Here is a 14,357-nt window from a genome sequence, read left to right as displayed (position 1 = left end):
ACCCTGCTGTCTGATTCTCTAACTATTTACAGTAGCAACATGTTATAACCAAATATGCGATGAGTTGAAAACTGTCGCTATAAAATTTTGCCTTTTTGTGAAGGAGCCGAGTTGGCAACTTGTTAGTGAATGCCCGATTCAGTCTAACAAAACATCTCTGTCTTGTATCTGCTATAGTTTTATTTCCCCGTATGGTGCCAGATAAAAAACACTACGTTAAATAAATCATGATAAATTCACAAAAATCAATATGAACCCTCATTTGCGCATTCGAAATATTTTTATTAAGTACATTTTTTCATCTGTGCTATTTAAATCTGACGATTACACTTTATCTTTTAATTGATAATTAAAAGATAAAGTGTTGGTGGCACTTGCACAGTGAGACTTCATAGCAATGTTTGTAAAGGCCGCAATGTTTTATTCAGAGTAATGTCTGTCTGAGTCTTTCGTCATACAAGTCAACATACCTCATAAGTCAGTCAACAGTCAATCGTCACACTTGAACAATCCTGTTTCCTCGTAGTATGAATTTAACTTCCTTTTTTCTCCTAATATTTTCTGGGGTCTCCTTCTCAGTCTTTGGTGTAGTCGTCGTCTTCGTTGTTGTTCTAATCGTAGTCGTTGTACTTGTAGTCGTCAATGGATCTGGTAGTAGTTCAGCCGGAAGCACACCGATCTCATTATCACTCACAACCGGAGTCGGTAGTAGAGAAACGACGCCCTTCTTAAGCATTTCTGCATACTGATTGTTAAATCTCGGAAGATCTTCTGACGACCTCTGGTTCTCATTTAAATATGCGTTAACTTTCGCTAGATTAGCGTTAATTTTTTGGATTTTAGCTGATGTTAAACCTTCGTGTTTATGGGCTGCTGGTACTACTGAGTGCTTAGATGAGGCGTGGTCGTAAGAATATGTGTGCCTTGGGTCGTAATCTGTATAACTGTCTGCCATAGCAGGTTCTCCATAAGAATTTACAGCACCCCAAGACATTGGTTTGAACGGTGGGAATGATTGCGGTGGTGGCGGCATTTGATCGATTACAGCTGTATTATCTGCGTGGATGGGTGCTGCTGATGTAAATACGTCTTTGACTGCACTAAATACAGTATTTAGTATTGATGGTGGTGGGTCTAATGCGGTGTATCCTTGGTGTTGATGTGTTGCATGTTGAGACTCGCTGTGTGCGACATCTCCTACAGGTGTTAGTATCACCAGTCCAGCGTGCAAGCCATTCAGTTTTCCCCTTCCTGTCTCAGAGAAATGTCAGTCAAGCATAAGTTACGTCATCGGTCAGTACACGCACTTTTGATTACACAATGATGCCAAATCAGATATGTACTCCTTTCTAATGCAATGCAGATGATTATAACATTAAATATAGATACAACGCCTTACTGCAATATTGATGAGCTAAATTCTATGTAATTATATTCAATTACCGGCAATATTAATATCTGATCGGAGTAGATAGGTTCCTCGCAAATTATTATGAAAAACATGATGAATAATATTAGTCATCATAAAGCGGTAAAATATAATAACACTTAGTCATTATTCCATGAAAACTAACTTGGATAATGAAATCATAAATAGATAGAGGGATTAAAGCAATGGTAACAATATGCATAATTAAGGATTATACAGTAAAATAACGGTGCGAAAACTGTGATTTCAAGACAAGGACAAGTCTTACAGTGCTGCAGCTTGCTGCAAATGATGCTGAGTGGGCGATCATTATTTGGTCAGTGTCGTTGTAGTTAATAATATATTAAAATAAGTAGGATATTAATTGGCCTAGTAAAAAACTTACCCTTTCTCTCTTTAATACAGATGGCTTTAATATAAGTAGGTACATTTATGGAGTATAAGTAGACTAAATAAGTAAACTAACGTAAAATAACGCGTGAAAAAATTTTCAAGCTCGCAATCGACAAGACGTTTTGACTAGCCTTAGACTTAGTTTGGTATTAACCATAATAGCTTCCGAAAAAACTAAATTTTTGGATAATGAATTATTTTTGTTTTTCAAAAGTTACGTACGTAACTTTTGGAATTAAATGTATTGATAAAAATTGGTATTAAGGTTAACCCTTAAAGTTGTAAAGACTCAGGATTCAGGATTCATAACTCTTCCAACTTCGGGTTAAGATGAAAGTTTATTTTTAATTTCTTCCATACACATCCTATCGTGACAATTACGAAAACAACTAAAAAATAATTAGCCAGATCGATCTAGCTGTTTTATATCGTTCTTTAGTTTATTGTTTTTTATATACGGGATTTACATTCGATAGTTTTTGCATTTTTAGTCGAAGTAACAGCAAACTACCGAACAAAGATGATGTCTTTTACGCCTTTCACAAATTCTTTCGGCTAGTAAGGTGTTACGCAAGACGGTCCTAGCCGTTAACAGCTTTGCAAAACACGTGTCCATTGAATGACTGGACCGTGTCATACGGCACAATTTCGAACCTCGATACCTATAATTTTATACGGTACGTAACAAAATTTTGTGGGTTATTAGTGCAGGAATAAATATTTATATAGACAATGTTAGTCGCTCATTTAACAGTGACATAACAACTGTTAAAGATTAAATAACACTGTTTAATATAGGTTTTCCATCGCTTAATCAAATCGAGGTTTTTAAGCTACTGAGGCTATTGATTGATTTCTAAGACACATTCCTGTATTTGCAAGATGTTAAAATTGCTTTGGAAAATTGTGTTATAAGATTTTTGTGTTTATTATGAATGCAAACAGAAGTTTATTTCAAGGCGCGCCCATAATAATAAGGGACAGACAAAGTACACATGTTATGGTTCTGCAAAGAATGAAAACCAAGCTGGATATTTCATAACGTAAATTTTGGGGACAGTCATAAAAAACTAAAATTTCTAGGGAGGATCATGGAAACTAGACAAAATGGTATGTAAAATTCCTGGCATGCAATTAGCCACCTGATTCTAGAATCTCTGTCAGCAACGAAAACAAAATCGTTTTTTCAAGCAGTTACATTGATAAAATAAAGATAGTCTACAGAAGGATCTAAAGGGTGCTGTCCCGGCCACAAGCCCTACTTCTAATGTTAACTCGCAGTTTGGAGCCTTTCGGTCACTGCCTTGGAAAATCTTCAGCTGCAGATGGAGCTTCTGGCAAGGCAACTGGATGAGTATAAATAAATAGTGAATATTCGTAAAGAAAGGGGTATTTGTAGAAGAAGAAAAGGTCATGGAACTATCAATTTCGAAGATTGACAAGTTAGTAGTTAGATATTCTAATCTAGATTTTATTTTGTACGCTAAGAGTAGAAGACTCAATGATAAATTTTCTTATTGAAAATCGTTCATGAAGAAATAACTGGATGAACCATTAATCTTTAGCGTATTTATGTTCCTCGTATTTTTTACAGTAGAGTGGTTTTAGGGCTTAGACCCAGACCCTTCTAGCTCTTTAGCTGTTATGTGGGTTTAAACTGATTTTAATTTAGCGCTATACCTGGGTACCTCCAGGCTAGCCTCAAGAATTTCTCGTTATGTAAAACCAAGTTACCACCTTACAACTTTAAACCAAATCCAGGATCGAGGGAAACTTGCAAACTAGACCTACAAGGCCGATACTATTGCAGGTGCACCCAAAGGGAATCCCTAAGTGCCTTAATTGTTTGGCTCTCATATCACTATACTATGATTACCATTTCATAAAATTTTTAACACGCAAAGTGTTTTTGCTGCATTGCGCAAACCCCTAAATTTTACATAACAATAACAGGTTGTCACCATACGTAATGTCCTGTGAAAATGAGAACAACATCGACGTTGTATCAATTCGCGAAACTCTAAATGCTTATGGCATAACAAAATTTCCATATTGGGTTTTGTAATACGGCATTCGATGTATTTATTATGGGTGTTAATGAGATAATGTGCTGTATTTTATCTTTCATGAACGTTAAAGCTTATTGAATTAGAAATGGATTTTTTCTGATAGGAAATAACATCTCAGACCGTGATGTCTAGAAGCATATAATACCTACCGTTTTTTTTATTTCGATTTATAACAAATCCCGTGAGAACTCTTTGTTTATTCTGGGATCAAAAGTAGCTTATGTAACTCTCCGTCCTTTCAACTAACACTATGCATAAATCAAGTCGATGAGGAGCAGCCAATCGACTTGATTTTTGGCATATCGTTAGAACTTACTTTACACCCTAACTATGCATAGTTAGGGTGTAAAGTAAAACCAAGTGAAAAAACATACTTTTGCATTTAAAATATTAGTATGTATTACCAACCTATAGTATAGTAATGTTATTGAGTATGAGTTTATCAATACATTTTGACAGAATCACAACTTTAGAAGCGATACGAAACTTTGAAGGCTGTAAAAGAAATTTCACCAAACGTAAATTTTGGGGTAATAAATCGTTTATCCAATCGTTTTCCTACAAAAGGCATTCTAACTACAAGTTATATTCAAATTAACGTTTTGTATTTAAAAGATTCATAGTTAGAAAGATATATACTACAGATATATTTTCTCAAAGTAACATTTACGTTACAGTGATAGTGGACATTACGCTCCCGTGTGCTCGTTGAAATCAGGAAAATATGTTATATATTTGTTGGCACGACAGCATTGCGTCATATAAGGAAGGAGTTTAAAGAGATAGGCAAACAGATAGGTCTGAACATAAGACGCGTAACTTAGGTGCTTTGATGGTAGGTACACGGCAATAATTAACTTCAGTGTCATAACATACTGTTGCCAATTCTGTTGTCAACGAATCTCTCAACTGAACTTTATTGACATACCATTGAAATTAATTCTATCCTTTTTCACAAAGTACACATAATCATCATACAAACCCATTACCGGGCCACTACAGGGCACGGTATCCTCTAACAATGAGAAAATTAAAGGTGTAGTCCACCACGCTGACCCAGTGCTGATTGGTGGACTCCACACAACTTTGAGAACGTTATGGAGAACTCTCAGACATGCAGGTTTTCTCAAGATAGTATCCTTCACTGTTGAAGTGAGTGATATTTTAATTGCTTAGTACGCACATAACTTAGGAACGTTAGAGATACGTGCTGAGATTCGAACTAGGACCCCCGAAAGTGAAGTTGAAGTCCTACCAACTGGGCTGAGATCTCTCGATAATGTCCTCAACGGGGTGTGAAGTCTACCAGTCCGCACTTGGTATAGCACTGTGTTGACAGAGGAGGTTAAACTTAATCAGCCGTTTTGCAAGAAAATATTAGGAATCCTGTATAGCCCTTCAACTCTATGGCATTAAAAATGGGTTTCTATTTAATAGCCGGAGCCGGTATAACGCTTTTTGTTCGGAGGCGATCTCTACCAGTAAACTCCTACCAGAAACTGCAATTTTTACGGCCGATTTGCGGAGTGGGCAGCGACCCTGCTTTTTGAGTACAAGACTGTGGGTTCGATCACACAAATGGAAAATGTCTGTGTAATATCTGGATTTCAGTGTCTGGAATTTATCTGTATATAATTAGTATTTATGTAAATTATTCATAAAAATATTTAACTATCATTTTTGTACTCATAACACATGCTACGCTTACTTTGAGGCTAGATGGAGATGCGTGTTTTGTCGTGGTATGTTTATTAAATTTATTTATTTATTTACGAACTTCGTATGCCAAATTTAAGAAATATATACTTAAGCATCCTTTAAGAGTTACGTGCGTGTATTAACTTCTGATTCACTTTGTGATTGTGGGTCAACCGGACCGGTGACATAATACACTTTCATTGAATGCACCGGGTTCACAAGTGATTCGATAAACTCACTGGCATTGTGGGTCTTCCTGGGTAATCGTTTTAACGTGAAAGGTTTTCAATTAATGATAGAAATCTAGGTCATTTTAGAGCTCTGGGTTCCATCGGGTTATATAATATTATCGATGTAAATATCGACCCTAATGACTTTCAATACAGTAATAATTTTCTACAAGCGGATGTTAATCATAACCTTAATGGCTTTGCACATTTGAAAATAGGGGATGAATAATGTACCTATTTATTGGTGCTAGTGCTTTCGCTTTTCTGTTACAAGGAACGTTCTGGAAATTCGGTACATCCTTATTAGCAAATAGCGCTATGATCCTACGAACTTATGATTTATTAACCTAGATACACCTCGCCTAGGCCTCTAGTTCTAACTTCTCAGAGTGCGTTTTAAGCAAATAAATAACACTTGCTTTAACTTTGATGGAAAACATCGCGAGGTAACCTGCATTCCTGTGATTTATCCATAATGTTCTCAAAGGTGTGTATGGTAATCCGTGGGTTTTCCACTCCACTTTCGGAGAGCCGAGTTTGAATCCCAGCACACACCTTTGTTTCTACGTTATGTGCATGAAGCAATTTTAAATATAACTTGCTTCAACGGTGAACGAAAAGACCGTGGGAAAACCGGCATGCCAGAGAGTTCTCCAAAATGATCCCAATGTTGTGTGGAGTCCACCAATACGCAGTGGATCTTCTCACTCTGATAGAGACCCGCGCCCTCTAGAAGGTCGGTAACGGATCAATAATGATGATAATGATGAATCCTAGATATGAGTCATTCACGTGCAATAAATAATATAAAAAAAATGTTTAATCACGTGATTTAGCTAAAGCATAGGTAAGAACCTAACCTACCTTTATGAATTATGAAATATTTGTTGATATTAACTATGAATTTTACCTTGCCATTTAATTTACTATAAGACCTTAAACAAAAATTACTACACAAAGTTTTCAGATCCCGAAATATTACAAAGGAATATTACATAATTTCTCACTTATTGTCAAACCTAAATAAATGCTACTTGATGCAAAGCAAAGTGTTACGTTAACCAATGCCGGTTTCCGCTTAAAAAAAGGAAAGTAGACGATTATGCTAATAAGGCAAACCATATGTTTTTGGAACAGCAAGAAGTTAAGTTAATTTAACGTAACAGAATTAATTCATCCTAAGTTTAAAAAAATACCTATATACAAAAAACTAAAATTAGTTAACTATTCCTAAATATTATGAATGTTGAATTTTGTTGTGGCGAAATCAGACGAAATACTGTATGCTTTGTGGTTACGCAGATCAATACATTTTATTCCTTTGTAGATACATAGGATTACAAACCTATCGAATGCAAGCATTTAAAGCGTATACAGCAGAGAGAAGTATTAAAGATATTCAAACTTCTTCCAAATATACACATCTTATATATTTATCAAAAATATAAAAAAGAACTGAAATATCAAAACAAAAACAAAAAAGTAATTTATTGATATGTACAATATGAGATGATTATATACAATATTGAAGATCAGAAAGTATATCATCGGAGAAGCATAATTCACATGGCATAGACATTTTGACCACAGATGAAGGTCTTACCACAAGATGTAATCTACTAAATCGTAATTTAGATACGGAAGCTCTTCCAGAGGAAATGGTATCGAGTGAAATGGCTCTGATAACACGTCATCGTCTACTACGGATGACATCACTATGTATTCTGAAAAGTAAAGATAATCATCTCGTAGAATTAAACATACAGCATTTTAGCTAAAGCTACCTCAGCAATCACTTTCATTTTCTTTTCAACAAGCATTTTCTTATAACGTCATGCAGTTCAAATTCACATTATATAAACGATCTGTCACCAATTTATAAATTAAGTTTAATTTATTGAATTACTGAAGTTATGTAATTTTATAGAATTGGGACTACTAGGCTAACATGATTGCCTCATGATTTGGACATTTTATTAAGTTTACGAATACTACAAAATTATGTTTTTATAATCGACATGAATAATGTTATATCATTATTGAAATTTGATTTGCATTTTTCACCATTAAACATCTGCAGTATCATTGAAGTATAGTCTAGTTCAAGTTTATTTACCTATATTAACGAAGAATTAAGTATACGCTTTTATAATATGATTGTTAATACGTCAATTAATCATTGACGTATTAAGCACCATAAAAAAAATTACAAAAATTTATCTTGCCTCAATAACTTTTGTTATCTATATATATAAAAGATAAATGGGTATGTTCCGAAATGGCTGGACCGATTTCAATGAAACTTTCAGGGAATCTCCGGATTGACCTGGCGAGTAATCCTGTAAAGTTTGGTGACGATCGGAGCACTCCTATTTTTGAACTGTCAAATACAGCTTTTATTTACTATGATGATATTAGAGAGAATAAATAGATTTGAGAGAAATAAATGATTTAATATATTATGAGACCTAAATTAAAAATTTAATGATGTAAGTTTATTGTTTAAATAAAATAAAGCAAAATCTAGCCCGGCGAAGCGGGCTGGGTACGCTAGTAGGTCATAAGTTTCGTTTATCTCACTTGCATTAATGTATTATGAAAGCGTATGAATTGAACACAGAAATTTCAACAACGAATCTATATGAATCCCAGCATTAATAATAAAACGTTGTTCCCACAATCATGTCCAGGTGACTCTTGTTTATTTTAATGTTACATAACCCCCCTTTATTTAACCGGCTCTGCAAGTTATTCAACTTTAACCTAATCTTACGCAAGGATGAATTTGTTCTACATTCGAATCAAAACAAGCTAGTATTGTGTAATTCGGTATCAAAATGTTATATGATTTTTTGAATCATCTAGCGATGCATATATCCGTTCGGTGAACTAGTTTAGTTAAGTTTAAGAGTTAAGAAAACTATAATTTCTATAATTAGTTAGCTAAATTATTTAGTAGTTTTAGTAGTTTAGTAGCTAAAATACTCGCTACTACCCAAAAATCGTTCAAACAGTAGTCGAGTACAGTTTACAATTGAGTGTTGTTTGGCAAGATGAACATCCTACTATGCAATAGTAATTAGTCAACGTAAAAGTAATTTTTCAACAGATCATGAAGTAGACTAGATTGACAGGTTCTGTTAGTTTTAGCCGGTGAACCAGCAGGCACGGACGAGTGGGGGGGGGGGGGGGGGCACCGAAAAATATATGAAATATATAGGAATGAAATGGATGGACTCGGCTAAACAATTTTCTAACCTACCATAATTTTTTTATGGTTAGACACGTTTGGTTACTAAATTACTCGCTTCTAACATAGTGCGAACTAGGCATTAGTGTTTGGGATTATTTCAACTAAACCAACTAACTAAAAACATAGTCTTAATTCTGTGTTCAAATTACATAATGTCCATACAGCGTGTACGGGTATTGCGTGAATTAAGGTTTATTTTTATTAGCCTGTGTGCTCTTTTTCTACTTCTGCTTTGTTCATTTGTCGGCATTTAACTAATTTTAATTCCTACCCAATTATTACAAATTGTTTCGTCGAACTTTATCTAGAAAAGAAATTTTCCTACAAAGTAATATTAATAAGTAGGTAAGTTTAAAGTATACATTAAATTCCATTTTACCTAACAATATCTTGGTAATATTTTCATTAAACATACTAACAATGACCTTATTTTTTATAATTTTATTCTTACCATAACTTTCGCTACATTTTAATATTTGTTTAAAATATTAAAATAAATTTAACTTTTAGATATAAGCCTTTTTGCTGTTATAGTTATATTATACATACTGTTACCATTTGAAATAATTAAACTTGCACGAATTAACTGTACCGTGCGTATTCAAAGTTTTATATTTTATAATTTTTTAATCGCCTCAACGAAAGTCTTTATTGACCTGTTTTTGTTCAATACCAGCTTTAAGGATTAAAATTTGTAATCCATTTTCCAAGTTATTAATATCCGATTTAGCTGAAATTTGGCATAACTCTGTTATGTGCTGGCCACGGGACTTTTGCACCGGGCGATTATCCGATCGCTGCTACTCATGAGTGTTTTGGTATATTCAAAACCCAGACGCTTTTCCATTCGCGCCGCCCGATCATTAAGTAAACATACTTCGGTAAAAATGATAATCGATGCAAAAGGTGGTCTTAGAAACTCTGCTATAGCATCTAGTCTATAAGTACTAGTCTAGTATCTAATAGCTTGTGCCTGACAAAGTAATAAAGGCCCAGTTATAGGGCTAGTCTAATCATCATTTATATTTACTTTCCGGTGCGTGAGCACTCCAGTCGACTACTGCCAGTTGCGGCTGGGAGAGGTAGTATGTTTACTACCCCAGGCTGACGATACGCCACTGTTTAATTAATTTCAGCCAAATTTGCTCTTGACTGCAATATGGTAAGTAATTATGCAGTATATGATTGCAGCGGGCTAACCTGTTAATTATGTGGCAATTATATTATATCCAATACCCCAAATCGGTTTCTACGCGGCATTAGAAACGTAACGCCGGATCGTTTTACGGCGTGTCTTCGTTGGTACGGTGGTAACTAGCCACGGCTGCAGTCTCCTAACAGATCAAGCTAAGCGCAAACTAAGTATAAGTTTTCATTCTATTTAAAATAAACTTATACTAGGTTTTGGAACATTAAAAAGGCGTCATACCATCTAATTGTGAAGGGTATTTGTGTGCAGCGAATCCCGTGGGTGCAGAGGGTCCTGTGTGCGCGTACGCAGCGGGTGCGGTGGCGCCGTACGCGCTCGGTGGACCGTACTCGATATGTGTGGGAGGAGGACCGTAGACAGCTGTGGCTGGAATTTACAATGGTTTTTTTTTTAAGGTAAGTCAAACCATTCGGCGTTCATCCTGCGTGCAAGTTTGCGTCTTGTTTGCTACCAATCACATGTACTCGTTTAAACCGAAAATCTGTGATTTTCGGTTCAAAACTATACGCTACTTTAGACCAACCAACCTGTCTCTATTTTTGCGTTAACATACGAGTACAACCAATCATGAAGCGCACGTTCTTGCGAGAGTCTTGTAATTGGTGGCTCACATGACGCGAACTTGAACGCCGCTGTCGTCTGTATTCGCTAGAGAGCAGCGGTTGTCCGCGTTTTATTCCGTGTACAATTTTTGCTACAGCTACGATACGATAGAAACTATACGTTAAATTCTCCCATATAAACTTTGATAATTGATTTTGAAACCGAACGGTGTAAAAGCCCATAGTTAAGGGCTAATTTCGCTTTTGCTTTCAAAGTAAGTAAGATATGTTTTAATAAACTTCCAAAAGTCCGGATTGCAGCCCTGAATCCAGTTTAAAGTTTTTAAAACTAGGTTTAGATTGCTTGATCGCGTTTAGTTTCAAAGGTGAACTGCTTTGGCTTACTTAAACAAAAATGTTTTTACTTACATACATAGACGTATGTATACATAGACTGAGGATGTGATGATGATGATGGAGCATTACATATTAACGTTGGTAAAGCCGCAATAGGTATTGGATATAAACAGGCGTTACTTTGCGGAATTCCATCATGTACAATTAAAATAATGCTTTGTTTGCTATGCTCCGCGAAAAGCAGAAGAATCTGTTAAAAACTATACAAATTAAACATCTCCTGATGCTCAGCTTTCTTTCGATGTCGGGGCAAAACGTGCGTAGAGAGTACATTGCGGATGATTTCTTTCATTCGTTAGATTCTCCTGCGTTTTGCGGAGTAAAGCAAACTAAGCTTAATTTTCATTGCCGTAATATCAAATATAAAAAAAAAAAAAAATATACTACTACGACAATACACACATCGCCACCTAGCCCCAAAGTAAGCGTAGCTTGTGTTATGGGAAATATGAAAACTTAATGTGAAAGAATTAAACATGCAATGAAAGTGATGGCAGGAGCTGGGTCTAAGTACTTTCACACGTAAATAATAAAAGAATTCGCAGAGCAATAAAATAGTTTCTACGTTTATGATATTATAAAAGCTTATTAAAGCGTTAAAATAAGAAAAGAATAAGATGTTAGTAAAACTCAAAAGTACGACTTAAATCAGAAGGTTTTGCAGAGCAAGTTGCTCAGCGTTTGCTTAAGCAAGTTTATTCATTAGTTCCACATAAGTACACATCTCATCGAGATGATCTTTAGTATTATTACTTATTACTTAATATGACGAAAACATACCTAATAGAAAACAAAGAGTGTAATTTATTCTAGCTCATGTCTGTTATTTTATTCATGTAAAATCTCATGCATTAGTTATCTCGTAAAATTTTAACTGTGCAATTTGATAAGTATTATTACGTAAGGTAAATGAACAAAGTTTTAATGATAGCACTTAAATTTTACAAAGGGTCAACATTTTATTACATGAAAGTGGTGGGAATAAAGCGTTTTGAGAGCTGTAATATTTTAAAGCAAGTGGTCTGTATTGATAAGCGAAAACAAAAGATTTTAAAGATTCGGAAAAGACGTGAAGGAAAAATCTGGATTAAAAGGAATCAACTCACGGTACCCCTTCGCGAATCCAGCGTGTCACTTATTTTAACTTAGGTACACAATAGATTCACCACCACAATACTCAATAAGGCGTTATGCGAAACGATATTAATTTTTTGTTCTCACGAATAGTACGTGCTCGCGGTAGTCGGAGGTCGATTTTTTGTTCATAAATTTGCGAACCCCAAACGACGGGTAGGAAGGAAATAAAGATAGGATTTTTGAATGAGATGGAAAAATAAAGTGTCCTATTAGACATTTTTAATAGAAGCGTTTTGTTTTAGCTTATATTTTGATTGCCATGTTAAAATTGTGATACCTTTTAAGTATTACCAGAAAGTAAGTTACAAACTTTTGCAGTTTCATGACCTTGGGTACTTAATATATTAGTTTCGAAAATATTGTTTACATATTTCTATATTACAATAGATTATTGTCTATCTTAATCTATTTATATACTCACAAACTGGTTTCTTAGGACTCAAAGCCGCTGAGCTGACGATCTTCTTTCCAATGTTGCTGACAGTATCACCCTTTGATGATATCACTTTGCCCAAAGTGGCTGCTAAGGCTCCACCTCCCTTAATAAGCTGGCCCTTCAGGATAGTAACACCGCCAGTGATAGCTTTTACGGCTTGGAAGAGAGTGTATAGGATAGATTTTTTCAAGCCCCAGTAATCCACTTTTTCGCTATGCTGTGAAAATAATAACAATTTACGAATTACGATTAATGAATAACGCGTCGCTATAAATCGAGCGCAAGTGCTATTCTCCTCAGACAGTATTGTGACATATCGCCTTAGGTGACGAGCGCTGTCGCACGGACTATAGCAGAAGTTTGTGAAGATAAGACTTGCAGCTCCTCTGTTGTCCTTATCAGAAATCGTTTGTATGAATGCATGGAAATACCTACCCATGACCATCGTGAGACATTCACCTTTTGCCATCGGATGTATAAAAAGTTGGAATTTCCTATCTAAGTCAGTACCACGGTTTTCTCCGCTAATAATTCGGGTCTTTCAACAACATGCTCAACTTTCAACAGTCATGTCATTTATAGTCATGGGTTTTCAAAATTTAATAATAATTAAAGACTAAGATTACTATCGATAAGGATGACTCTGAGGAAAATACTATTGACATCGATTACAACATCGCACGGTCTAAATTACCGTACCGAATATAGACCTCTTTATTACAATTTATGAAGCGAAGAAGGTCGTTTATCGAGAGGGTCCGGAATGATATTATGGGAACGCAAGACTAACTGACTTTGCGATTAAAAGGGTTGTGAAGGTCTTAACATTACCTAACTAGATGGCGCTACAAGATTCTACATCGCATTATCGAAGTTTTCACAAATGCGGAAAATATGAAAACCGAAATCATAGAGTGGCAGTGGAGTGAACTGAGTTTCTTACCACGTTATGCATACAGCAGGAAACATACATAAAATAGCAAAAATTCTCCTCTTATACGGGCTATATATAAATTTTAGGGTAGGCAGTGCTTTTGTGCATATATTAAGTGCACGCCACTGTTTAGAGGTACATCATGTCTCTGAGACTGAGATTTTCAGTAACAACTGCCATAGTTTTTACTTAAAGAAATCAGATACAGCCCTAGCATCACACGCAAAATTAAAATCTTGTGGCTCATGTCACTTTATTAGTTACGCGTCGGGCAGCGCAGGTACTATGCGTGTGCCGGTCTTTTATCTTCAATAGGGTTGTCATAAGTATAATAAAATTAATAAATAAATATACTACGACTATACACACATCGCCATCTAGCCCCAAAGTAAGCGTAGCTAGTTTTATGTATGGGTACCTAGATAACTGATGAATATTTTTATGAATAATATACATAAATACCTTTATACAGATAAACACCCAGAGACTGGAAAACATTTATGTTCATGTATTTCAAATCCCGTGGGAACCGTATGTTTCCCTGGGATAAAAAGTAACTTACGTTACTCTCCGTACTTTCAACTAATCCAATGCCAAAAATCAAGTCAA

At 35.3% G+C, this 14,357-nt stretch overlaps 1 protein-coding gene across 1 annotated transcript in view; it reads right to left on the bottom strand.

Moving 5' to 3' along the window:
• Positions 1 to 575: 575 nt before the first annotated feature.
• Positions 576 to 14,357, bottom strand: part of LOC120626500 — a 33,383-nt gene continuing 19,601 nt past the window's right edge. The window contains 6 exon segments of the mRNA XM_039894027.1: positions 576 to 646; positions 649 to 1,255; positions 3,955 to 3,961; positions 7,423 to 7,543; positions 10,502 to 10,648; positions 12,800 to 13,031. Of these exon segments, the coding sequence (XP_039749961.1) occupies positions 576 to 646; positions 649 to 1,255; positions 3,955 to 3,961; positions 7,423 to 7,543; positions 10,502 to 10,648; positions 12,800 to 13,031 (1,185 nt within the window).

The sequence above is a fragment of the Pararge aegeria genome, chromosome 9 (genome assembly GCF_905163445.1).
Source record: "Pararge aegeria chromosome 9, ilParAegt1.1, whole genome shotgun sequence".
In the NCBI taxonomy this organism is placed as follows: Eukaryota; Metazoa; Arthropoda; class Insecta; order Lepidoptera; family Nymphalidae; genus Pararge; species Pararge aegeria.
Note: the sequence above shows the minus strand (reverse complement) of the source record. Positions and strands in the feature narration are given on the sequence as shown.